Source organism: Biomphalaria glabrata, chromosome 9 (assembly GCF_947242115.1).
Source record: "Biomphalaria glabrata chromosome 9, xgBioGlab47.1, whole genome shotgun sequence".
Lineage (NCBI taxonomy): Eukaryota > Metazoa > Mollusca > Gastropoda > Planorbidae > Biomphalaria > Biomphalaria glabrata.
The window spans coordinates 16,642,168-16,666,982 of NC_074719.1; the positions used below are offsets into that span (position 1 = coordinate 16,642,168).

Here is a 24,815-nt window from a genome sequence, read left to right on the forward strand (position 1 = left end):
TAAATTGTGAAAATAACAAAAAATCTATTCTTTCAATTTGTTTTTGTTAACATCAGTCATCATCATCATCATCATCCTCTGTCCTGTGTGGTGCCAAACCTCCAAATACCTCAGAAGGAACTGTTTGTTGTTCCACTTCCATTTCTGTATTGAGTAGTGAAACAAATATAAAATTTCAAAAAAAAATTAAAAAAATTTGTTTTAAGTTAATTTTTTTCTTCTATTTCTTCTTCTTAAATTGCTTGTATATAGCACTACAGCACATCTTTCATGCTTACAGCATGCTCAGTGCCCTATGGTCAAGTCTCTTATGTGAACCAGTGGGGGGAGAGTGTATCTGGGAGAAGGTTTCCCTGTTGCCTTTAGGTGCTCAGTAAGCATAACTCTCCTCGAGTTGGGATTCAAACTCAAGCTCCCTTATTAGGTAGAAAAGTGGTTTTGGCCTCTAAGCAACATACCCCTTTATTATTTTATGAGTTACTAGACATATGTTACCCGCGACCCGTGGGTCTTTATTTGCGCATTACTGTCGATATAGTCACTGAGATTTTTTTGTTAACAATTAAACGAAATAATAATGTAATAAGTAAAGCGAATGTGTCAATGTAAAAATAGTGTGAATGAAGCTATCAAATCAAAATAGCTAATAAATTAAATTAAAACATTTGCTTGTAGGCTTACATATATTTGATTAAAATTTGAGACGAATAGACTTAATTTTGTATGTTCATGTGTTAGAGTTCTTAGAGTTCAATAAGAGTTTTAGACCTAGGCCTAGGAATAGACTCAGTAGAGAGATGTGTTAATGTGTAACCATTTGGTAATGTCTAATGAAAGAATGTTCGCCAGGAAATCTGTAGTCACACAGATATCAGGAACTAATTTATGTAAAAAATGCTTTTGAATAATCTAGTGGATTGGATTTAGATGTATGTTAAACGTAGCTAATGATCCTTTCACGTTATTTCTCTTTCGCTACGAAAATAAAATTAGTTTTGCGAAAATCGGTTTACCCGAAGTCGATACATTCTTATCTATTAAAAACGAAAAGAGCGATAGCTTTGTTAAATGAATGGGATTATAAAGTGAACAATTAAACGAAATAATTTTTAGTACGTGATTCATGAATGAAAATACATCTAGGCCTATCTTAACTCATCTTTGCAGCTTTCGTAAACGAATGTAGCTTTAGAAAACCAAATTTGAATGTTTATTTGATCAAAATATGAAATGAATGGACTTTAATTAATATGTCTATGTGTTAAAGTATAAAACTATCTGTGCGAAGAGAAGTTTTATCATCTTAGAGTTGAATTAGAGTTTTAGATCTAGGGATGGGATTATAAAGTAAACAATTAAACAAATTAATATTTAGTACGCGATTCATTACGGTATTGTCTAATGAAAGAATGTTCGTCAGGAAATCTGTAGTCACAGATATAAGGAACTAATTTATGTAAAAAATGCTTTTGAAACACAAAATTGAAGGTTAATTTTATTATATAATGAAATCAATGGATCTTCTTTTGTATTTTCATGTGTCAAAGTAAAAAACTATGTGCGCAAAGTGTATTTCTTAAAATTAGATCTAGGTCTAAATCCTTTCTATCTTTTCTCATGTCAACATTGTAGACATGGCCTAGATCCATAAAATACTATAGCTGTATTAGAGCCGGACAACTTTATTTTTTTTTTGAGGGTCTTAAGTTTGTCTTAGGGCTACAATACATACACTACGGTCTAAGTTAGTACCCAAGGAACATTCCTGCCTAGTTTTATCAAGATTGGTCAAGCGGTTTTGATGTCTATAAGTAACATACATACATACATACATACATACATACATACACCTCACATTCTACTTTATAATATAGATACATAAAAATTAACATTGTGTTGCACATATTGCAAATACTGCAATTAATTATGATTGGATAGAAAATGGGAAGCTAATAAATCAAACTATTCAGAAATTAAAATACAAATCTCTTGAAACCTACCTTTGTACTTGAATTCAAAGTTATAAAATTGAGTCATTAGATATTAACTTAAAATGATGTCGTGAGTTATAGAATTTTCATTTAAATATTACTCTGACCTTCCACTTCTTCTTCCTCATCTGTATCATCTTCATCATCATCAATATTAATTTCATCAGGATTGTTGGTCTTGGTAAGTTCTCCAAGTTCTTCTTGTGTGGTGCTGCTCCTGAACAACAAAATAGTGAATAAGTTAAACCTTTAATTTAGTTTGAATAAACACAAATCCAACATAATGTTCAACATGAACATGAGTTAAACATTATACTTAATTAATATCAGAATGATGCACATATGACAAAAAAATAAATAAATTTTACTGCAAATGTGGATGACATCACCAAAAAAGGACAACTGTCATTCAGACCAACTTGAAATGCAAAAAGGAGGTAAAAGAGGTAATTAGTGACTGTTACATGAAGGGAAAAAAAAAAGGTCTACATTTTCAAGTAACCACAGGACAGTATAGTTTGACTTTGTGCACCCAAGAAGAGAATATGAAATAAAGCTAACAACAAGAAAAGTTATATTTTGTATGTCCTTCAGTCAAAAAGTTAAGACTATTGCTGTTCTTTTGTCAATCAAAGAGTGAATGCCAAGTATTAAATGAAGCATCTGCAGGACAGAATATATCAGTCATCTCAGAGTATCATGCCACAGTCAAAGAATCAGCTGTGACAATTCTCAAGGCAAAGTTCACCACCAGTTGCTTGGATTATTCAGGCCTGAACATCATTAATGTTAATTAATTGCAACCCTGACAATGAACACCATCATTAAGCCATGACGACACTAAAAACTGTGCACAAATTAGCGGCAATTATTGAAGAAAGATGTCTAGCTAGTCTTTGGGAACTGCTAAACATGAGAAAAATAGTGAAACACTTCTGTAGTTGGCACTTTACTCTAAATTCACCAGTGAATCTTAAATCCTTATATTTATAGTATACTAATTTTTCTTCTTCTTCTTTCTCATTGTTATGTTGGAGCATTCAGATGACTAGACCAATATATGAGATGAACTGCGCAGTGGTTTCCAAATCAGGGAGCTCTCCATATAGGTTTCTTTCCATTGGGGTGTTTTGGGGCCAGTGTAACATATGTTATCTAATTCTATTGTGAGGCGAAAGATTAGAAGTTGATCTTGTCTGGATAGCTTATAATATGAGAACACATTTTTAATAGCAGTTTTAGGCATAAAATAGTCTTAAAAATATATGATATAGCATCATAAAGAAAAAGTAGGGCAGCATAGTCAAAGTGGATAGCAGCTTTGAGCAGTTAAAGTAATAATAACATGATTGGGACCTCCTGAGTTGATTCATAGTCCTCCCTAATCTCCACTTTTAGTGTAAAGGAATTTCCCTACAAATGTTTGAGTCACAGTGATAATATCTCTATCTTGAAATAGCTATTAAGCCAAGAGCTTTATCTAGGCTATATTATTGTCCTAAGAGGCACTGACCTAACAAACAAGAGCTTTTTCTCAGCTTGGGCTTTTTCTTTGAGAGATTCTTGTGCTAGTTGCCTTGCTCGTGCCTCTAGTTGTTGCATTTCATTACCCTCCTCTGTCAAGATAAAATAAAATATTAACTCCTTTTGTATTTAGATTATAATCTCTAAGAACTTGTAAGTTGAACATTACATGTAGAAACTAAGTCAAATAACAAACCTAAATTTATATTGTCTTGTTTCTTGGTCTGTGCTGCTAACATCTGAGCTGACATAAAATTGACCTGAAAAAGAAATGCTATGCTCATTACATATCAAATGTTTAAAAAATATAATTTAAAATATGAGGGAGATTGAAGAGTATGAGGTAAAATAATTGGAACTCCAAATGAGATTTCATAACTTTCATTTGGAAACAGATCTATAATGATAGCTGAAAACCACAATGGTTTTCTAGCTGGAAGGAACTTCTTTGAAAGGTTTCAGTAATTATGGAGTATTAGAGGGCTACAAATCTACACTATTTCATGATTTTGTTATTTCATTGAGACTAACCTGTGTATTATATGTTGCTTGCACACTTCTTTTTATTCTCAACATTTCACGGACAGTGTCTTCATTGCCATGATTGATCTCAAACTCTTTCCAAGACTCCCAAAACTGAGGGGCAACCTGAGAAGCATTGTTTTAAGAATAATGTGTTTATAGAGATCTCTGAGATAATTATTAACAACAAATAATGTAAGAAAATTGAAGCTCATTAAATTAAAAATGTAAAAGAAACAAAATTAGATTATATATATGTTATCTGTTTTACAACATGTATAAAACACTCTATTTAAAAAATAAATTACTATCATGTAGTGAACATCCAATTTTTTGTTTTTTATCATCATTTGTCCCTTGACTTTCATCCTAAGGGTGCTGTGACAGTTTGTGTAACCAGATCCCTACTATTTATGATCAGCAGCTGTTCTTAGCAAGATACCAAGAGAGTTACTGGTCAATTTTTGTGTGTGGTTCAGCCAGCTTTTCTTTGGACGACCCTTTCTTCTTAGTGCCCCCCCCCCTCACCGTACCTTGAGAGGATGACTTGACAGTAAGTCATGTTTAACAATATGACTGAACCAGCTGAGTTTTCATCTCTTATGAGTATTGAGTATAGACTTGTAAAAGCACTAACTTATTTGTCTTCTTTTCCTAGTAGCTGATACCCAGCATTTTTGTGTAGCATTTACTCTTAAAAGTTTGAATTCTTCTTTCATTGTTGTCTTTAAATCCAAAATAATGACTTCATAGATTATTAAAAAAAAAAAAGACTAGTACATGAAATGAAATCTTACCCTGGGATCACTAATCTGTGACCCATGAGCATATATAGCCCGAGCTCTGTCTATCTCTCCAAGTTTTTTTTCTAGATCAGCAAATCGTAAGCACATTTCTCTGCAATCATAATAAAATCAAAACAGAAATATTATTTACAGTAAATAATCCAGAAATTTAGTGTGTAAACAAAGAACAGCAGGCCAAAATAAAACTTAGCTTCAAATGGTAAAATCATGTGAAAACTTTACCTTGCTTGGTCATTGGGCAAAACCTCAATAGCTTTCTCATAGATTGTTCTAGTGTGAGTCACACCATACACTTCTGCTGCTTTCTTGATGTAAATATTAAACATCTGGAAGAGAAAATGTTAATTTTTTTAAAAATGGAAGAGAAATGAAAAACCAATAGGGCGCAATTTAAAATGTTTATTTTAAACCTTAAGGATAGAAGCAAAAATTTAAAAAATCGATTTGGAAAGGTTGACCTAATTTTTAACTATAGCATGTTACTGAACTTGAAAAGTGCTTACTTAATTCAAGTACTAGCAAAGGAAAAACTGAAGATTATTCATTTTTGTATTCCTCACCTCCACCAAAGTGGAAGAATTCTAATGACTGATTATGATGAGAGTCTCTATACACATTCTATACAATTAGTTCAAGGAAGTCAATAAAAAGTGGAAGTGAAAAGTGAAAGCTAAATGCAGAGACAGACAACTTACGCTAGATTTAGAGAACTGATATTTTTTATTGTGAATTAAGTCTTAAAATGATGAAGCTGAAGTTTTTTTAAAACTGATACAGACCTTTCAAATATATACCATTTTAAAATATTGTATTTACAAAATGAACTTACTTTATATTGTTCCTCTGGTAGCACTGCTCGTGTTGCTCTGTCATAAACAGCCATAGCATGACGTGCCATTCCATGTTCCATTTCAAGTTTAGCATACAGTAGATAAATTTCTTTGGAAGCAAACAAAGAAAAAAAAACTTTATTTATTATAATTAGTGTTTTGGGCACATTCCATGCTCCTACATAAGGCAGTGAGCTCTCAATCTTTTTAGTGGAGTTGTAGGAAGATTTCTTTACTGTCTTAAGGCGCTAACAAACGCAATTTAGCTCTGGTCAAATCTCAAATAAAAATGTCTAGTCTATATTGAAACTCCCTCAGTGAGATAGCGACAAGTAATACATTTAATGTTCATTAAAACTGCTTGTAGAAATATGAGGAGCAAAAAAAAAAAAAAAAGTCATCCAAACTAATAGCTTGCCCTGTCAGAATTCAAATGCTAAGTCTCATTTTATTCTCTGATCAAATTATGAAGCAAGCATTCTACAATTATCTTACAGATAACATTTTCTTTATCAGACATTGTTACAAACTCACACACAAATTGTCATTCTAGCAAGATGCCACGAATAACGTTATTTAAAAAAAAGCACTTTCTTTTTCCACCCTATCTTCAAGGGTAAAAGTTGGTGGTGGTAATTTAAAAATCCTCTAAAAATGAATGCAACAATGTTTTATTTATTTAAACCAAGACATTTTAAAACCAAAGTATATTTCAAGGGGTACAATTTGAGAGAGAAACAAGTTGGAAATAATTTCTGGTATTGTATATATAAATTGGAGTTTTTATATTAATATCTTTGAAACTATTATTGCCATCAAAGCTTTTAAATGCATGCATGAAAGAATCTTAATTGCCCTTATTTAAAAAAAAAACAGAAATAGTCATTTCAGTCATTCATCTAAAATATATTTCTTACCTTTAGCATATTTTTCTGGACATTTTTCTAAACACTGCTCAAACAAATCTCTGGCTCTTTCTAATTTGGTACCTTCCTACAAGACACACGAAAGAAAAGTTATTCATCTTTTTGTTACAATGTTCTTTTAAACTAACAAATACTTTGCCCTCACTCCAACTATAAATATTGGTAGAGAGTATAATAAATACTTTGGATTTGACAATATTACCAAGTCCACCTGGTGTAGATCAAATTAAAAGGTATATGATAAACTACTTTTAGGATATTTTAAAAACAAAGGTAACATTATGAACAGCTAACTTGGTTAGACTTAAGCACTTACATATCTAGTTATGAACTTGTTAAGATAAGTATTCCACAAATCATAGACATTGGGCCACTTGAAAAGAGCTATTCCTTTTTCATAAGCCTAAAAACATATTATATTAAAAACTGTTTTAATCATAGCATACATTTCATACACTGCAGAGAACAAAGGTAACATGCAACATTGCTTCTATATCTTTTCAAAATGTGAAAACTCTCAATTTGTATAGCATCTAACCCCCACCCCATTTATTGTGTTTTTACATGATCAATTTTTTTTTACAATAATTTTTTTCCAACATTAAAAAATACTATGTTTATTGGATTAGGTATTCTATTAGGTATTTAATGAATTTATTAGATGAATTACTTGTTTAAATCAAGAACTTTAAAAAAAAAAAAAAACTAATGCAAAATTTAGTATTATGTTATCACTAATAAATTTTTTCTAAATATTCTTAAGGAATCAATGTGTATAAATATCAAATACATATCAACCAACCTTAAAAGCTTCTTCAAAATAGTTGTTTTCTTCTAAAAACATGGCATAGTTCATGATGATCTGAGGAGTGGCTATCCGCAGGTCAATGATCTTGTCATACACAGATTTACATGACTGAATATACATTAGAAATAACACAGTTTAATATACTCATACTACTGAATATTTTTTACAACACTATGACCTTATTTAAAAGTGTACACACATTTTTTTTTACTTAACACACACAATATCTACAGTATATCACCTTAAATGTTCCAAAACTCTCTTCCAAATCTGCATAGAGAGACCAGACTTTAAGAGACTTGTGCACACGTGTCTGTACCGTCTCTGTCTGATAAAATAAAAGTGATAAAAAAAACTATTATTTTTTGTTTCACATGTTTCAGATGGTTCATCAGAGTTGAGGATAATCTACATCCTAGCACTAATCCCCCACAGGCTAACTGGAGATGGCAACGGGCAGGGTATGAACTCTGAACCATATAGATGACCAAAAAACAGTACAGTGTGCAAACCGTAAGACCAGGCAATTTAGATAGCATTCAGGTAGGTCCCGTAATTTTATATAAAACTGTAACTTTCTTTTGAACAGGAAAAATACTTTAAGAAATGACACAAGACAGAGAGCTAAGTTACCTCATCATGATATGCTACTTGTCTTTTCAGTGGAGTTGTTGCCCTTTGCATTAATTTTAAGGCTTCCTCACTATTGCTGCAATTTAAAAAACAAAATGTATCACTTGGAATGTGAATTTTTTTAATTTACTTATTAAAAAAAAATGAATAGTAATATCTAGACTTACTTGTGCCTGAGTTCCATCTCTGCCCATTCACACCAGACACATGCTAAATCATCCACATGCTTGTAAGGTACCTGTGTGGCCTTTTCAAACACTATACGAGCCTGATAAGTACAAACAGAGAACAGTTTTGAAAAAAAGTCAATATTTAATTAGTAACTGAGTATAATACCCCATAGCTTCATTAACTAGTCTCACTCTTATCACTAGGTATTTAATTAGTAACAGAATATAATTCATATAAATTCATCAACTAGTCTCACTCTAATCACTAGATATTTAATTAGTAACAGAATATTATTCCCATAGATTCATCAACTAGTCTCACTCTAAACAATTTCATCCCCAACAAAAATGTATAGGTTTGATGATTGAATGGTAAAGAGTTGGGATGCTGAAACCAGGGACCAATTCTTGGGTGGACCAGGATTTTTAGTCTTGCTTAAGGGCATTTATTAGTTTTCCATGTTATATTACATCCGCATTTACAATTCACAATTTGACATAAACTTTATTAACATAATGAGGTCTCATAATCTTTACTATATTTACAAATGTATTTTTTTCAATAACAAAAATTTCTTCTGCCTTGAACTTTGTTAGACATGATAATAGCAGCAGCTTGAAAGAGCAAATAGTTTGCTAATGTTCTAAAAGAGTTTTTTTTCCAATTCATACTTTCAAAGAAAAAACAAAATGGTTCTTACATCTTCTATTTGATCATTCTTCTCGTAAAATTGAGCAAACTCCACCCATAATGTGTGAGGCTTTCCTGAAGCAAGTTTAGGATCCACAGTCTGGACTGCCTCTGTGTAAGTGTTGATTATCTTGAATAAAGTTGTACATTTTTTATGTCAATAGTTGAATTTGATTATTGTTGTGAAAAAAAAATGAAATCAAAACAAAATCAGAAATTTAATTTTAATATATGCTGTAAAAAAAAAAAAAATACTTCTCTAGGTTTGCCTTCAAATAATGTGACACGTTTGTGCCACTCATGCACATTATGAGGATTCTGACGTAAGAGAACACTGTCAAGGTACAGAAAAAAAGAGAAATAAGCATAATAATAGATATTGGAAGGAAAAAGTATAAATAATGATGTAAAAATGAATGAATTATAAACAATACTACTACTAATAGATTACATGAAATTTTAAACTAACAATATTATTGGTATGTAATTGATTTAATTTTTTATTCTGGTTAAAAAAAAATAGCTTCATAATACTGATCAAGTACATTTTTGTCATATTTTAAATGTTCATTGAAATTTTCATTGATGTCATTATGTAAGACAATTTATAGTTTACCTGTTAAGAAGTAAAGGTCTTCTGTCCATTAGATCTTCAAGCCTCGCAAGGCGCACTTCTAACTCTAAGTCATCTGGTGCAATTATAAGATTCAAATTGTAAGTCAAATTTCCATAATGATAATAAAGATTATTATTATTATTAAATGAAAACATGTCTGCAATTCTTATATTACATATCATATACAAATATTTCTTATATTACATTTCAACATATGCCTACTAGATGATGATATTTACCCTAACCAGATGTATAACATTAACAGTGAAATGAAAGCTTGCCAACCTTCTTCACTGGCTCCCTCTTCCTCCATGGTTTCCATTTTAGCCGCTATCATACTTTTCTCAAACTGGGCACAGGCATCAAATACTTGGGTAAAATCTCTGACTGTTATAACTGTTTGTATAGCTTCTTCATAAATATCTCTAGCCTTCAAAAATGAATAGTTAAATACTCTTTCAAATGCAGTAAAGATATAATTACTAGTACTAAATCACATGCCAAGTTAAATAGTTTTACACATCTTTTTCAATATTATAATAAATACTTGATTGTTGATATTTTTTTAATAACATTTTATAAATTCCAACAATACCAACAAAACAAAGAAAAACAAAACATTATTGATAAAATGACAAATATTGAAATTTCAACCTTCTCTCCTTTACCAATAAGGTATAAATATAGATACTTATTGTTATTAATTAGGATTTCTATCATTCTCAACTTTTCTGAGTAACAGTTTTTTTTAGTAAAATCACTTAAGTTAGAAAGCCTTCAGGATAGAAGACTTAAAAGTAAAGTAGCAATTATACATAAAACACTGAACCATAATCTTCAAATACAAAAACAAAATCTAATAAAATACTCATAAAGACACAAAGATAAAGGCACATTCCTTCTTACATATGCTAGGACAAATTTGTACAAATGCTCCTTCTTCCCTAGTGCTATTAGAGCATGAAATGGGTTGCCTGAGCTAGCCAGGAAAACCAATGACTTGGCAGAATTTAGGTCATTGGTCAATGTCCAGGACGCGTAGGACGTAATTATCTTCTATTTTGAAGTAACGTCTGTTTTATATAAGATAAGATAAACATTTTGTATATAAAAATGGATAACTAACCCTTTCAAAATGTCCTCCTCTAATATAGTAATCTGCTAAAGAGTTCCACAAAACACCTATCTGATCTGTGTAGCGCTTTAATCCTTGCCTTATGATAGGCTCCACTTTCAGTGATGTAACTTTATCTGGGTTCTTAGCAATCAATTCACATAACTGATTCCAAAGCTGAAATAGGAGTGAGACAAAAGATTAATAATACCCCCAAATATAAGTGAAAAAAAAAACAACAAACAACACTAACGACAACAGAATACCAGAATGCATATTCTAAATGAAGTTTTAATAGCACTGATCCCTTCATTAAAATGCGATATGCTGAAAGAATAAAAAGTCAATTGTTTAGTTTTCTTTCCTCCCAAAATGTTTTTAATTGCTTGTAGTTCATCTCGAATAGTTTCCCTTTGGAAAACATGTAACAGATTTTTTTCAATTTCAATGAGTTTTTACCAAAAACAATGTTTTTTTAAGAGTGGGGGCTAAAAGGTTCTATTTTTCTATATTAATTTTCGCCCATGAGTGTTTCTCCAGTACTGGTTACAACTAGGTGTTGGTTCACTAAAAAGTCTGTATTTCATAAGATTGTTATTCAAATGTGACAATTTGCATTACATTGCATTAAGAAATGGTTAATCTATAAATTTTGATATTTTGAGCTCATAAGGTGCTAGGGAAATATTGAAATTGTAAAAAATGTGTGAAATTACTACCCAAAATGGCGGCTTTTGATGTAACACGGAACACCATGGTATGATTGAATTAATATCATACTAAAACCAAGGGGCATAAAACTTCCATCTTTGTTGGAATATGTTAACAAGATCCTCATATTTCAATGTCATTATTTAGTTTTTCTCAAGGTTATCAAAATATTGATTAAACACGGCCACAAAAAGGCGTTTGAGGCGCATCGCGATGTGTCCCACTTTATACGGAATTACAATCCTCTATGAATTGTAAACAAGAAATAAATAATATGCTCAACATTGCATTTCTGTTACAACAAGCATTAAAGATTTCTTTTAAAGTATTTTTTTTGTTAAAAGCTTTCTAAACATGCATAACGAGCTTAAAATAGGTCGAGGTGTCCCAGATGAAGCGCCTGTGCTGCGTGTGTTAAGAATGGGATTATTTTTCCCACGACACTACTTTTTATGAATGAGAGTTCTTTTGAGCATCACAGGTATTGTGTAGAACAAAAGAAGTGCCGTTTCCGCTGGAAATACTAGCGTAGTAATTAACAGGAGTACGTAAACAATAGCGTGTCCCACAATTAACCATTGATGCGCCTCAAGCGTCGACACGATCAATCGCCGGCAATCTTGCACAAAAACCTCATTTAATCTGTTTTTTGTGATCTTTTGTGAATCAACAACCCATCAGGTACGTAGATATTTCATTATTTTACTGAAATTTAAGCTTATTACAAATAAGTTTGATTGCAATATCCTAATCAAAGTGCTTTTTTATTATGAGGTTACTAAATTTAACCATTCAATCATGACGTCACGTGAAGCGTCTTGAACACAATTTAGTCTTAAATCGTAAAGTTAATCAATTTTAAAGCCTGTTACTAAACAAAAAGTTTATATTTCTAAAACAATTATGTTGATGTAATAGTAGACGTGTGTAGGGATTTAAAATAATTAATTTGTTTTTATTTTGAGAAGTAAATTGGATTAGGCGTTGAGGCGCTCCATGGGACCCCGTGCTGGTGTTTTCCATGCATAAATTATGGCGTCACATGTAGCGTCTAATGCGAGTTCAGCATTTGTTACGTTTTCTGTATTCATGGAAGTTTTAATTAAGATTAAATGATTTTAATATATGTAATAAACTATTTTCATAATTAATCATTTTAAATGAACATTTTTTAACATCTTACATTTTATATTTTTTGTAATTTTACTTTACATCGTTTGGGGCGTTTCAGTGGACACTACTCCATTTGTTTACAAATGGTGTCCTAGTTTGCGTCTGTTAAGTCCAAATAGATTTTAGTGATAGTTTGTTAAAGATTTTACAGTGTCAGATAATATTAGCTACATCTATAAGAAATAAAGCGGTACTGTTTAAGAAATATTAAATAATTAAAATTTACTTATTACTGTAAATAAGATTTAGAACTATTTGATCTTTCGTTTGAGGCGCATCTCGGACACTTGTCTTTAAAACTTTAAAGAGCTTAACTCTAGATCTAGAAATCTAGACTAATTAGACCTCTAGACCTAAATCTAGATTTACTCTAGATCTAGATCTAATTATGTAATTCATTATCTAGATTTACTCTAGATCTAGCCCTAGATCTAATTATGTAATTCATTATATTATAGCTAGATTTACTCTTGAGTCTTGATCTAGAGTAGAGTAGAATAGTCTAGTCAGTCTAGATCTAATTCAATATCTAGATTTAGATTTTTTTTTGATTTGTTGATTTGAGGCACATCGGCACAATTTAGGCCATGTCGTGCCTGCAGTCCCTTAAGGACTACTCTCTCTCTAAACAGCAAGGGCCAGATTCTATACAGTAATATAATTAAAATTAAGGTCTATTCACAGTTAAAATAGTAAAGGTAGTAAAAATTTAAATATTTGGTAAAAATCTAATGTAAATAGTGCATGTTCACAAATTCAGAAATCACATCTTCGTAGATAGCCCCACTTCCCGAATAAAGCCCAGTACCTTCCCAGGGTCGACATTATTAAATAGTGTTTTTAGATTAGTGGCTCTAAAATGTTTCGCCCTGACATCCTGGTATCTGGGGCAATCAACGAGGATATGTTCCACGGTGAGGCGAGAGTCACAGTACTCACAAAGTGGGGGCTCCTCTCTCTTCAGTACAAAAGAGTGCGTGATGTAGGTGTGGCCAATCCTAAGTCTGGACATGGTTGTGCTACCACGCCTTGTCAGACCCTTAGATGTGGGCCGCCACCTGACATCCGCCACAATCTGCCTGAGTTTACTGTGAGTCTCAGCCTCCCATCGGTTCTGCCACTCTCGATAGGTGGCAGAGGCAATACTTTGTCTCAGGTCCGAGTAGGGGATTTGGGTTCCTGACACCGCATGATTTAGGGCTCTCTTTGCTTCTCTGTCTGCGGCTTCGTTTCCCTCAATGCCAACATGGGAGGGGACCCAGATGAAGGTGACATCCCTACGGTTGGCTGTTATTAGGTCCAACAGCTTCAGGCTCTTATGTACCAATGGGATGTCAGTCTTCATCCGCCCCAAAGCTTGCAATGCAGATTTGGAGTCGGAGCAGATTATAAATTTCCTCCTTTCTGATGCTTTTACGGCCATAAGTGCAAGCAATATTGCGTGCAATTCGGCCGTAAAGATGGAGCAGCCATCGGGGAGTCTACGGGAGATTGTTTTGTTCCGAAAGGAGCAGGCACACGCGACCTTTCCCTCCATTTTGGATCCGTCTGTGTAGATGGTGCCACAATCTCCGTAGCTCTCCTGCAGTTCCCTAAAGTGGACTTGTAGTATGCTTGGGTCTGTATTTTCTTTTTTGAAATTAAGGAGGGATAAATTTAATTTGGGTTTATTCATTAGCCAAGGAGGATTCTGAGGGGTTTCTATTTTAGAGATTTGGTCAATGGGTGGGGTTAAATTTTGGATGGGTTCTCTCATTCGAAGGCCCAACGGCTGTATGACGTTAGGCCTTCGATTGTATAATTCTACCTCTGTGGGGTTAAATATGGAGTCAAAAGCAGGGTTCGTGGGGTTGGATTTTAGCTTGACTATATACTGCATTGCAAGCTTTTTCATTCTTATATCCATGGGGAGTTCTCCAGCCTCCACATGGAGACTTGGGATAGGTGATGTACGAAACGCGCCGAGACAGAGACGCAGGGCAGCATTTTGTATTGGTTCCAGTATTTTTAGGTACGACTTCCTTGCTGCTCCATATATTATGGATCCGTAGTCTAGCTTGGATCGAATTAGACTCCGATAGAGCAGCAGCAAGGTATCTCTGTCAGCTCCCCAGTCCGTATGGCTGAGTACTCTTAGTATGTTTAATGACTTTTGGCATTTCTTCTTAAGTTCCTTAATGTGGGGGAGAAAATTAAATTTGGAATCTAAGGTGAGGCCTAAAAATTTTGTAGTTTTCACGACAGGGATCTTCTTTTTGTGTATAAATAGTTCAGGGTCTGGGTGAAGTCCCCTTAGATTACAAAAATGCATACTAACTGTTTTGGAGTCTGAGAATTTGAAACCATTATAGTTTGCCCAACCCTGAATTTTGTTTAAACATAACTGTAATTTCCTTTCTAAGGTGTTCATGTTTTTCCCATAAGTAAGAATGACAAAGTCATCAACATACAAAGAGCACTCTATGCCAGGGGACAGCGCATTTATGATGCTATTTATTTTAATGTTGAACAGGGTGACTGACAGAATGCTGCCCTGGGGTACACCCATTTCCTGGTCATGAGTGTCAGAAGCGGAGTTGCCCACTCGAACCTGAAATTTTCGATCTTTCAGGAATTCCACCACAAAACGGGGGAGGTGTCCCTTAAGCCCCATAAGCGCCAGGTCACGTAGAATGCCATGTTTCCAGGTTGTGTCATAGGCCTTTTCTATATCGAAGAATACAGCTACTAGATGTTCTCTTCTGAGTAATGCATTTCTAATATAAGCTTCCAGCCTTACCAGGTGGTCAGTTGTTGTCCGCCCCTGCCGGAATCCGCACTGGTAGTTTGAGATCACTTTATTCCTTTCCAGGTACCAGACCAGCCTACTGTTAATCATTCTTTCCATGGTTTTGCAGATGCAGCTTGTTAGTGCTATTGGTCGATAGTTAGCTGGGTCAGAGCCGTCTCTTCCCGGTTTAGGTATCGGTATAACTGTGGCTTTCCTCCAGCTGTTTGGGAAAGCGCCTGTTTGCCACACACAGTTATAGACCCCTAGCAGGACTGCCAATGAGGGTTCGGGAAGGTGCTTGAGGAACTGGTAATGGATTTCGTCTTCTCCAGGCGCTGTGTCATGTGACTTGTCCAGCGATTCCCTCAGTTCCTCAAGCGAGAACGGTTTGTTGTAGTCTTCATTGTTCTCTGACCTGAAATCAATGGGGTGTCTTTCCTCCCTGGTTTTGACTTTTTGGAACTCTGGCGTGTAGTGTGCAGTGGATGATTTTTCTGCTATTGAGGATGCAAGGCAGTCAGCTATTTCTCTGGGGGACGTGACAGTTCGTCCTTGATTTTTCAAATGCCCTATTGCATTTGATTCTTTCCCTTTGATTCGCCTTACTGCCTTCCAAACCGCTCTAGCAGAAGTTTTGGCATCCAGACTGCCGACAAAACTTCTCCAGGAATTCCTTTTGGCTGACCGTATGGTTTGTCTAGCCTTTGCTCTAGCTATCCTGAATAGCTTTAGGTTTTCCTGGGAAGGATTCTTTAAAAATGCAGCCAGTCGTTTTTTCCTATCACCAATAGCACTTTTGCAAGCTGTATCAAACCATGGTTTGCTAGGCCGTTTTGGATTTGCAGAGGTTAGGGGTACAACTTTCCTGGCTATACTTAGTAGCTTGCTAGCAAAGGTATCAGCTGGGTTCTGTTCATGGAGGATATTTTCTGTGATATCCTCAGAGCATCTTTTTTGGAATTGTTCCCAATCAGCCTTATTCAGTTTCCACCGCTGAGGTCGTCCCAATGAAGGGAGATTGTTAGTAATGATGATTGGGAAGTGATCACTTCCCCGTAGATCATTGCTAACTGACCATTTAAAATCGTCCAGGAGTCCGGGGACGCATACGGTGAGGTCAATGCATGTGAATGATCCAGTTCCTGGGTGCAAGTAGGTCGGTGATGCATCATTAAGTATGCATAAATCATGTTGGAGGAAGACATCCTCCAGCATACGACCTCTTGTGTCGGTATTGTTGGATCCCCACATGGTGTTATGGGCATTGAAATCCCCAAGGATTAAATAAGGCCGGGGGAGTTGTTTCAATAGGTCCTCCATGTCTGTTCGGTTTAATGGAGCGCCTGGTGGTAGATACAGGCTGCAGCAAGTGATAACCTTGTGAAGGGTTATCCTAGCTGCTACGGCCTGTAGTGTGGTCTGTAGTTCTACCCTCTCATGGGGGATGCTATCCTTCACAAGGATACAGACTCCACCTGATGCTCTCTCTGCATCCTCAACATTCTTGGTGTAAGCACGGTAGCTTCGGAAGCTGATGCAATCTTTTAGAAATGTTTCCTGTAAGCAGACAGCTACAGGAGTCTCAGAGTCCATCAGTAGCTGCATTTCCTCGTAATTGGCCTTGAGGCCTCTACAATTCCACTGTACAATTCTGGAATCCATGGCTTATTCTAGATGACCTACTTGGAGCTATTTGGCCTTGGGAGGCCCCCGGGGGGGGTTTCCCTTTATTCCAGTGACCTTGGTATTTTTATTCTTGGGTTTGGATGGAGAGGAGGACAACCCCCTTTTGGGGGAAGTCTTTCTCTCTGGAGAGGGGAGATCCCTCTGGTTAGAGCGGAGGTTATTTCCTCCTCTCTCACCTCGGGCATCCTCTCCGCTTTGATTTCTCCCCTTAGGGAGTTGGTCAACCTCTAACTCAGTAGAGGTTGGGGTGTCTGGCTGGGTTCTCTGAGGAGAACCTGTGTCAGACATGATGTCTCCGGGTTCTCCCGGAGTATTGGTTTTGACATGCTGCTCAGTCTCCATGCTCTCATCAGCGAGCACAGAGAACCTGTTCTTTAGCATGACAACAGGGCTTTCTTGTTTCTTCAGAGGTGTGTTCTTTGGCGGTGTTTTCTTCTGAGTTGGGGGAGGAGGAGGGGGTGGTGGGGTCAATGTGTCCGTCTGTGTGGCTATGGATCTTCCTTTCTTAGCAACAGCCTGGGCGTAGGTCTTTGTCAAGCCGAATTGGCCCTTGGGTAGGGCCAGTACAGCCGATTTCGCCTGGCTAAAGGTACATCCGTTTCTTGCCTTGTACTCCTGCACGGCAACCTCCTGTTTCCACACAGGGCAGTCCTTGGAGTAGGCTGAGTGGCCAGCTTGACAGTTTGGGCATTTGAACTGGGCTGTGCAGCCCTTGTCCTCATGACCCTCTCCAGCACATCTGGCACACACAGTGTTCCTCTTACAGACTGCCGCGCCGTGTCCATAACCCTGGCACTTGAAGCACCTCATGGGGTTAGGTATGTAGGGCCTCACTGGAACTCGTAGGTATCCTGCCTTCACATACTCTGGCGGTGTCCTAGTTCCGAATGTGAGGATAATAGTGGCGGTTTTGACCTCCTCACCCTCCCTGCGCCTGGTAATGCGCCGGGCATGGGTGACTCCTTCAATGCCCTCCACTATTTCCTTCTCGGAACATTCCAGTAGGTCCCTAGAGCTGATTACACCTCTGCTGGTGTTCAGACTCTTGTGTGGCATGACTTCCACTTGGAGATCACAGAGTCTTCTGCATCTTAAAAGCCCATCAGAGTGTGTCTTGCTGTCTACTTCTACAAGGAGTTCCATTGTTTTGTGTAGCTTAGACACACTCTTGGGCTCTCCCACTACTGACTTGAGTCCCTTATAGATAATAAAAGGGCTCAACTTGGTCAGGCTTTTTCCCTCCTCTGTGCATCTAACCACCAGAAATGATGGCCAGGTGGCACAGCTTTTTGGGACCTCCTCTTTTTTATCGTCAATTCGTCGTTTCTTGCCCAGACATAGGTCTGGGGCAAGTAGTTTTGTGTGTGTTTTTTGGTCCATATATATTTTGGTTAATTCGGCACCTGTGCTCCCCACCCGCCATCGAGTCCAACAAGGGGACGGGCCATTCGGATGTCCAGAATGAGCCCGCCAGGGCTACACAGGTGCTATACTCAGTCAGCTGCTACATCGGACATGTGTCCGATACAGCAGCTCCCTGATTGACCCTCCAGCCACCGCCCTCCAGCATAGGTCGACGACCTATGCTGGTAGCTCGGCATGACCAGCCGGTTGACCCAGAGCGGGCCATCTGGGTCTCAGGTCTAGGGGAACTTGGAGCCAAAGTATTGTGTTGTTGTGGTTTATCCTCAGATAGCCACCACTCAAACACCAGGATCTCTTTATCCCCCCTTACCCGTCGCAGTCCACGGCAAACGGACTGGTCTAGGACGTAGTGAGAATTTTAAGTTAAGGAGACAGTGTGATGATCAATGAAGGCAGACTTAGGAAAAGAGGAGGCAGACACAATGATAGAAAAGAAGTAGGGCACTTTTGAGCTCCAAAAGTGCTAAGGAAAGAGGAGCGCAGTTTAACGTCATGTCTCGGGACGATCTAGATTTAGATCTAAACTAGATTATTAGATTAGAAATCATTAGATCTTTTATGAATCTAGACTAGTGACTCTAGACTAGATCATTAATGACTAGATTTAGAATCTAATTTTAGATTTAATAATATATTTTTCTTTAAATTGACCAGTATCTAGATTAATCTAGAAAAATATCTAGAGTCTAGATCTATATTATAGACCTATTCTATATTAAAATGTATATTGTATCTAAAACAAAGTTTGGTTTAACCTGCACTTAATTTCCATTGTATTGTTTATACAGTATATTCAATTATATTGTATTCAGTTCTTTCAGTCTACCACTGAATGATTATAACTTAAGTTAATATAATTAACAGTACTAGTCCTATACTATTGATTGAGTCTATCCCTATCAAGCAATTATGGGCATTACTAGACTAGATTTAAATAATGCACCAATATATAATATATGTTTATGAAATTTATTTGTAGGCCTATATTATATATAATAGATCTATTTAATTAGATACTTAGACATTTTTATAAATTACAGATTTCAGTAATGGAGTATCTGTTAGAGTTTCAAGGCGTCTACAAGCCAAGAAAGACTCTAAATTTACAAGCATCAAAGCCTGAGTCTCTAACACGTGTTACTGTTTTAGAGCGGAGAGAAAAGGAAAGGTTGAGAAAAGCTGCATACAGGGCCTAGTTAAGCCCACATGAAAAAGCTTGGATAAACAGAAAACGCAAAGAAAGAAAACAGCAAGCTAATAGTCCACTTAATGTCATCTCAGTAGAGGTTGGTGAATCACTAGGTACTGGATTCCAGACTCCAGTGGCAAAAAGAATGGCTGTTTCAAGGGCTTTGATGAAATTGCCTAGGTCACCCAAGAAATATGCCGCAGTTTTTGATGGTCTCACACAAATATGCTCCCTAAGAAAAAGTAAAGCTGTCCATGACATACGCTTTCTGCGCCTACCTGAGAGAAGAAAGCTCATCTTTCTAAACAACATTAAAGAAAGTATCAAAACCTAACTACACTCCACCAGCAAAAAAAAAAGTCAGATGTCTAGTGCTCATAGACAAGTACTCTGCAGTATCCTTAGTAAGTACAACAAACTCAGAGTTGTGCTACTCATTTCTAACATTTGGTCAAGAAGTTTTATGTCCAAGTGCAAATCAGAACAAATTGCAAGAAAAAAAATTAAGTGATTGCATTGCACAAAATGCCTTGGAAACAATATTCATTTTTGACAGTAGAGAGGATGTCTCAAGAACTGATCCCTCTCAAGCATCTGTTAGTGCTCAAACAGGAAAACGTTTCATGCAAAAGCTACTTAACATAAGATGCAATCTTGCTTATGTGAGTTCTGTTTGAAGATTTTTCTTTATATAGAGGGCATTAATGAATTTCTGATCAAAAAAGGACACAGAGAGCTGACATTAATAAATCCAGCTTCATCACTTGACTTAACTCTATGCCCAAGAACTAATGCCAATTGTTTTCATAAGCTGCAGCGCATTGAAAGATCATGTAGCAACTGTGGTGTGGATTTAATTAACAAGTATTGAGCCTTTAAAAAATTGCACGGATGAATTAGCAGAGTGGAGTATAGTATGTGGTCAAAGATGACGGATGAGTATGTTCAGAGTGATGGTACACTGCAAAAGGTATCAAAGTGGCGACCAGTAAATAAAGAAGGATCTTTCAATGACCTAGTGAGAGGTATTACACCTAACACTATTGCTTACAGAAATAGAAGCTGTTTCTGCTATCCATGCAGAAATTCATATGGCAGTCAGTGCCTGCATGATGAAATATGTGGCTCTTGGAAGGTGTTCAAACTTCAGAAACAAAATGGTAAGTACTTGTATTTATTATTTTTAAATAGCTCTTTACAATTATCTGAGAAAAAAACATTATTCATTTTAAAATTACCTAATTGATTTCTAAATGAAATTGTTTCTTTTTCTTCAGTAGTGCAATCTCAGTCAAATCTTGAAGACTCTTTGGATGTCAGTCCCATATGCTCAAATTCAAAGGTAAAGAGCTTTTACATATAAACATTTTAAAAATTTTCATTAAATCTTTATGTTACCTGTATTGTATAAGTTGTTTTTTAATAATATACCCTGCTAAATAATTTTAGACTCATTTTAGAAATTAAGTATTTCAGCCTCATGTTGTTGTTTTTTCAGGCCCAAACAATTTCCTTCACTCATCAAAAGTACATTGTAAATAGCTGTGTGATTGTCAAGTATGGGGAAATATTCTATCCAGGTATAATTTTTTGCACTGTGTACCTTTTAATTTCAATAAACAAGTTCAAAGTATGTTTTAGATTGAAGTATTAACTTTTCAACATTGCTGGTAATTTTTTCTAACAGGAGTTGTGATAGAAGTCCTGGATGATCAGCGCAGAAATAATTTTTTAAAAAAGCACAGAAATAAAAGAAATATATTTGTATATCCAGAAGTGCAGGACATACAGTTAGTGTATGCAGACATGATTGTTACTGAAGTGATGTTGATACCAATGGCAATAGTTTGAGAGTGGAATGTTTTGAGTTCTGAATTTGTCAAATAAAATTTGTGTACAGTTTTATGTGTTTTCTTTTCTTTCTTTTTTTTTTCAAACCTTTTTCTGTGTGTTAAAACTAACAAAAGATATAAAATATATATTTGTCAATAATTAAAAATAATAATGATCATTCACTTGTGCACAGATAAGACAAAAATGTAAACTTATAAACATTATTTAAAAAAATGGTGTCCCATGAAGAACCCGCGACATTTTGTGAAATTAAAGCAGCATTTTTACAAATGGGTACTTTATGACTAGAATAGTGAACTTAATAATAAGTCTAATGGATCACTTTAGTGCAAAAATAAAATAATTTCTATATTCTCACAGAATATCTTTTAAAAAAACTTTAACTTGTAGTGTCACAGGTGCTACGGTGTCCCAATTTTTGAATTGAGCTCAAATCCACTTTTTCTATGCAAAAGCATAAATTTCAGTATCTAAAGACTAATATCAATAAAGACAGTTATATTATGCTAAAATACAATGAATTTATCAATTGGTCGTTGTTAAATTATCAAGTGGTGTCCCGGTGATGCACCTGTGACGCAAAAGGGGGTACCCCTTGAATAGACACTGCTGTCAAAATCTACATCTTGCAATTCATTTTCTATTGATAAATTCTTAAAGTGAACTGGTTGAAGAAGTGAATACAGTTGAAATGAAACCAAAAACTTCAACTTTAATTTTTAGCATAATGTGACACTTTTTGGCACCAGTACTGGAGAAACACTCCCATGGTAGTGACATGGGACAGCAAGCTCAAAACAATCAATTTATGTTTTATATTTTATACATTTAGTTTAGTGAAAATATGAATAACTATCATAAAAAATACTTTTATAGTTCAATGTGTATAAAAAAAAAATATTGCCTAGATTTAGTCTAGATCTAGTTCTAAAGAGACTTGAACACAGTCTGTAAGTTTTTATTTTTAAATTCTATTGCCCAAAATAAAATGTCATTTTGGTTTTACAAACAACAACTTGTTTTATCTAAAAAGGGTTGTGCATTCCACTTTCATTATATTCCGAATATAACACTTTCTAATTACAAACTAAAAAGTTTTTGAAGTTTAACCAGGTAGTGAAATACAAATGAAATAAAAGAAAACAATTGTGTAGAGAAAGAGTTGAAGAAATGTTTGTAAAATGTTTTGTGTATAAGTAAGGTATATATTATGGGACAAAGATTTTCCAACTCTTGGACAAAACTATCAAGATCTTGGATTTAAACTATGAAAACAAACGAATACAATTTTTACTTGATGTTTAGATTTTCCTTCCACAGAGACAAAAGATTCATCATTGATAACATCTGCTAATCTTTGAGCTGCCTCATCAAGCCAACCAATGGAAATCAAATAGCCAATATATTCTTCTGAGCCTTCTTTTTGAAGCTATAAATAATTAATAAAATAAAATCTATATCATAACAATTCAAACAAACACTATTACTATTGCTCTCATGTATTCACATTGTTTTACAAGAGCAGCCAATTATAATATTAACCTGATTTGTAGTGAAACAGGATTTTAGATCTAATTCTATTGCTGATTCAAACAGTAATGTCATTATTGTAAGTTGTGAACATAAATTTGAGTCAAAATATTTAAAAGAAATCACTAATTGGGCAATGAAACATTGTATTTCTTTTTAAAATCATTTCAACAATATCAATGCAGTTGAGAAAATTGATGATACCACTTTTCAATTAAGAGACCTTAATCCCTCTGGTAGGCAGCCAAATGTTTTGCCTAAAGCCAACAGTGCCTCCCCCCCCCCCACACCAAACTATTTATATATAAAAAAGAGACTGTAATTGTGATTAATTGTGAAAAGTGCTTCTTCCAATTGAAATGTAGATATTTACTTCTTATAATATGCTGCTAACAATTGTGATTTTAATAATAAGAAAATAGAAAGTCTACCTTGAGATACCTCCTGTAAACACGCACAGCTGTTTCTGGGAGGTCATAAGATCTAACAAATTTGAGGTAAAGAGGCCATATTCTGCAGTGTTGTGTTATAGGGAGGGCTCTCAGTGCACGATCAAAAGATCTTCTTGTTCGGGTTATCTTTCCTTGGTCCATTATAAAATGAAGATAATCCAGCCAGATTCTAGGCATCTGAAACACAATGCATTAAGATTTAGACATGTAAAATATTGACACAAACATTATATAGAAAAGAAATAACTATTTGAGAGATAGTGAATGTAATTATTTTCAAGTTGGTGAACACGAGCTAAATGCACATTGTTCTATAAGTCCAAACTATGCACGTAGTTCTATAAGTCCAAACTATGAATGCTGTTCTATAAGCCCAAACTATGAAAGTTCTATAAGTCCAGACTATAAATGCTGTTCAATAAGCCCAAACTATTCAGTTGGCATGTTGGAAGGTCAACAGTAAGAATCAAAAGCTTAAATATCTACATAAAACAATTTTGTGTCATACCTTAGTTAGAACATTCCATACACATTGTATTTTTAAAACGACCTAAAATTCCTTTTACATTATAACATACTAGGAATCAGCTTATCAAGCATTATAACATACTAGAAATCAGCATATCTACACTTTTTACATCTATGACTAAAGTAGTTGCTAGATTTAATTTAATGTGATGTGAAGTTGTAGGACTGATAATAACATTTTTTAACATTACCTTGTGCATAAATACAAGAGATCTTTCGAAGGCACTATTCACCTCTTCATAAGCAGGATCTGTAACAACTTTGCCACGTATTTGAGAACGCAGCAATTTCAGGTAATTGTACCATAATTTATAACTGTAGATGTAAATATATATAATGCTGCAGAAATGTTATAAGTGAAGGACAATTTATTTTTTTAACTTTAAATAAACAAGATATAATCTCATTCTTTTCTTTTTTTTTTTTAAATAAAAAGGTCTTCAAACACTCTATAACATAAACTGAATGAATGATGGCATAAGACATATGTTTAATGCCACCTAACAAACCAGACCACTTTTAATGTTATATATATATATATTTTATGCATTAACAAACACTATCAACTATGTGTGACAAACCACAGTGAGAGCAAAGGGTTATACTTAGTTTGAAAATTAGTATAGAATAATATTATAGACTTGGAGAAATGGGTGCCTCTTTCTCAAAATGAGAAGAAACAAATATTTACGTTCTCAATGGGCTCAAGAAATAATGAAGTTAAAAGTGTCTCTGGATATTTAACTGGTAGAAACTAACTGTGAATAGATCAATCAACAAAACCTCAAATTGACAGATTTATGTATTTATAATGTTGAAAGGTGATCTCTGATATACCAGAGAATGAGCCATATTCATAAGAAAAG

At 34.9% G+C, this 24,815-nt stretch overlaps 2 protein-coding genes across 2 annotated transcripts in view; one reads left to right on the forward strand and one right to left on the reverse strand.

Moving 5' to 3' along the window:
- LOC106065954 (pre-mRNA-splicing factor SYF1-like) overlaps positions 1–24,815 on the reverse strand; it is a 28,162-nt gene continuing 3,347 nt past the window's right edge. The window contains exons 3-24 of the mRNA XM_056041122.1: positions 24,141–24,264; positions 23,401–23,598; positions 22,734–22,868; positions 10,644–10,808; positions 9,803–9,947; positions 9,518–9,590; positions 9,157–9,235; positions 8,912–9,031; positions 8,208–8,308; positions 8,041–8,116; positions 7,649–7,735; positions 7,402–7,515; positions 6,916–7,002; positions 6,591–6,666; positions 5,673–5,782; positions 5,066–5,169; positions 4,835–4,934; positions 4,047–4,163; positions 3,712–3,775; positions 3,505–3,607; positions 2,099–2,208; positions 1–144 (exon numbers count right to left, since the gene is read on the reverse strand). Coding sequence (XP_055897097.1) covers positions 53–144; positions 2,099–2,208; positions 3,505–3,607; positions 3,712–3,775; positions 4,047–4,163; positions 4,835–4,934; positions 5,066–5,169; positions 5,673–5,782; positions 6,591–6,666; positions 6,916–7,002; positions 7,402–7,515; positions 7,649–7,735; positions 8,041–8,116; positions 8,208–8,308; positions 8,912–9,031; positions 9,157–9,235; positions 9,518–9,590; positions 9,803–9,947; positions 10,644–10,808; positions 22,734–22,868; positions 23,401–23,598; positions 24,141–24,264 — 2,380 coding nt within the window. The 3' untranslated portion in view covers positions 1–52. The remainder of the gene's footprint in view (positions 145–2,098; positions 2,209–3,504; positions 3,608–3,711; positions 3,776–4,046; positions 4,164–4,834; positions 4,935–5,065; positions 5,170–5,672; positions 5,783–6,590; positions 6,667–6,915; positions 7,003–7,401; positions 7,516–7,648; positions 7,736–8,040; positions 8,117–8,207; positions 8,309–8,911; positions 9,032–9,156; positions 9,236–9,517; positions 9,591–9,802; positions 9,948–10,643; positions 10,809–22,733; positions 22,869–23,400; positions 23,599–24,140; positions 24,265–24,815) is intronic.
- Positions 20,266–22,220, forward strand: LOC129928161 (uncharacterized). Its single transcript, XM_056041123.1, has 4 exons — positions 20,266–20,745; positions 20,863–20,927; positions 21,084–21,165; positions 21,273–22,220. The coding sequence occupies exons 1-4, from the start codon at positions 20,502–20,504 to the stop codon at positions 21,434–21,436; spliced, it is 555 nt and encodes a 184-aa protein (XP_055897098.1). The 5' UTR covers positions 20,266–20,501; the 3' UTR covers positions 21,437–22,220.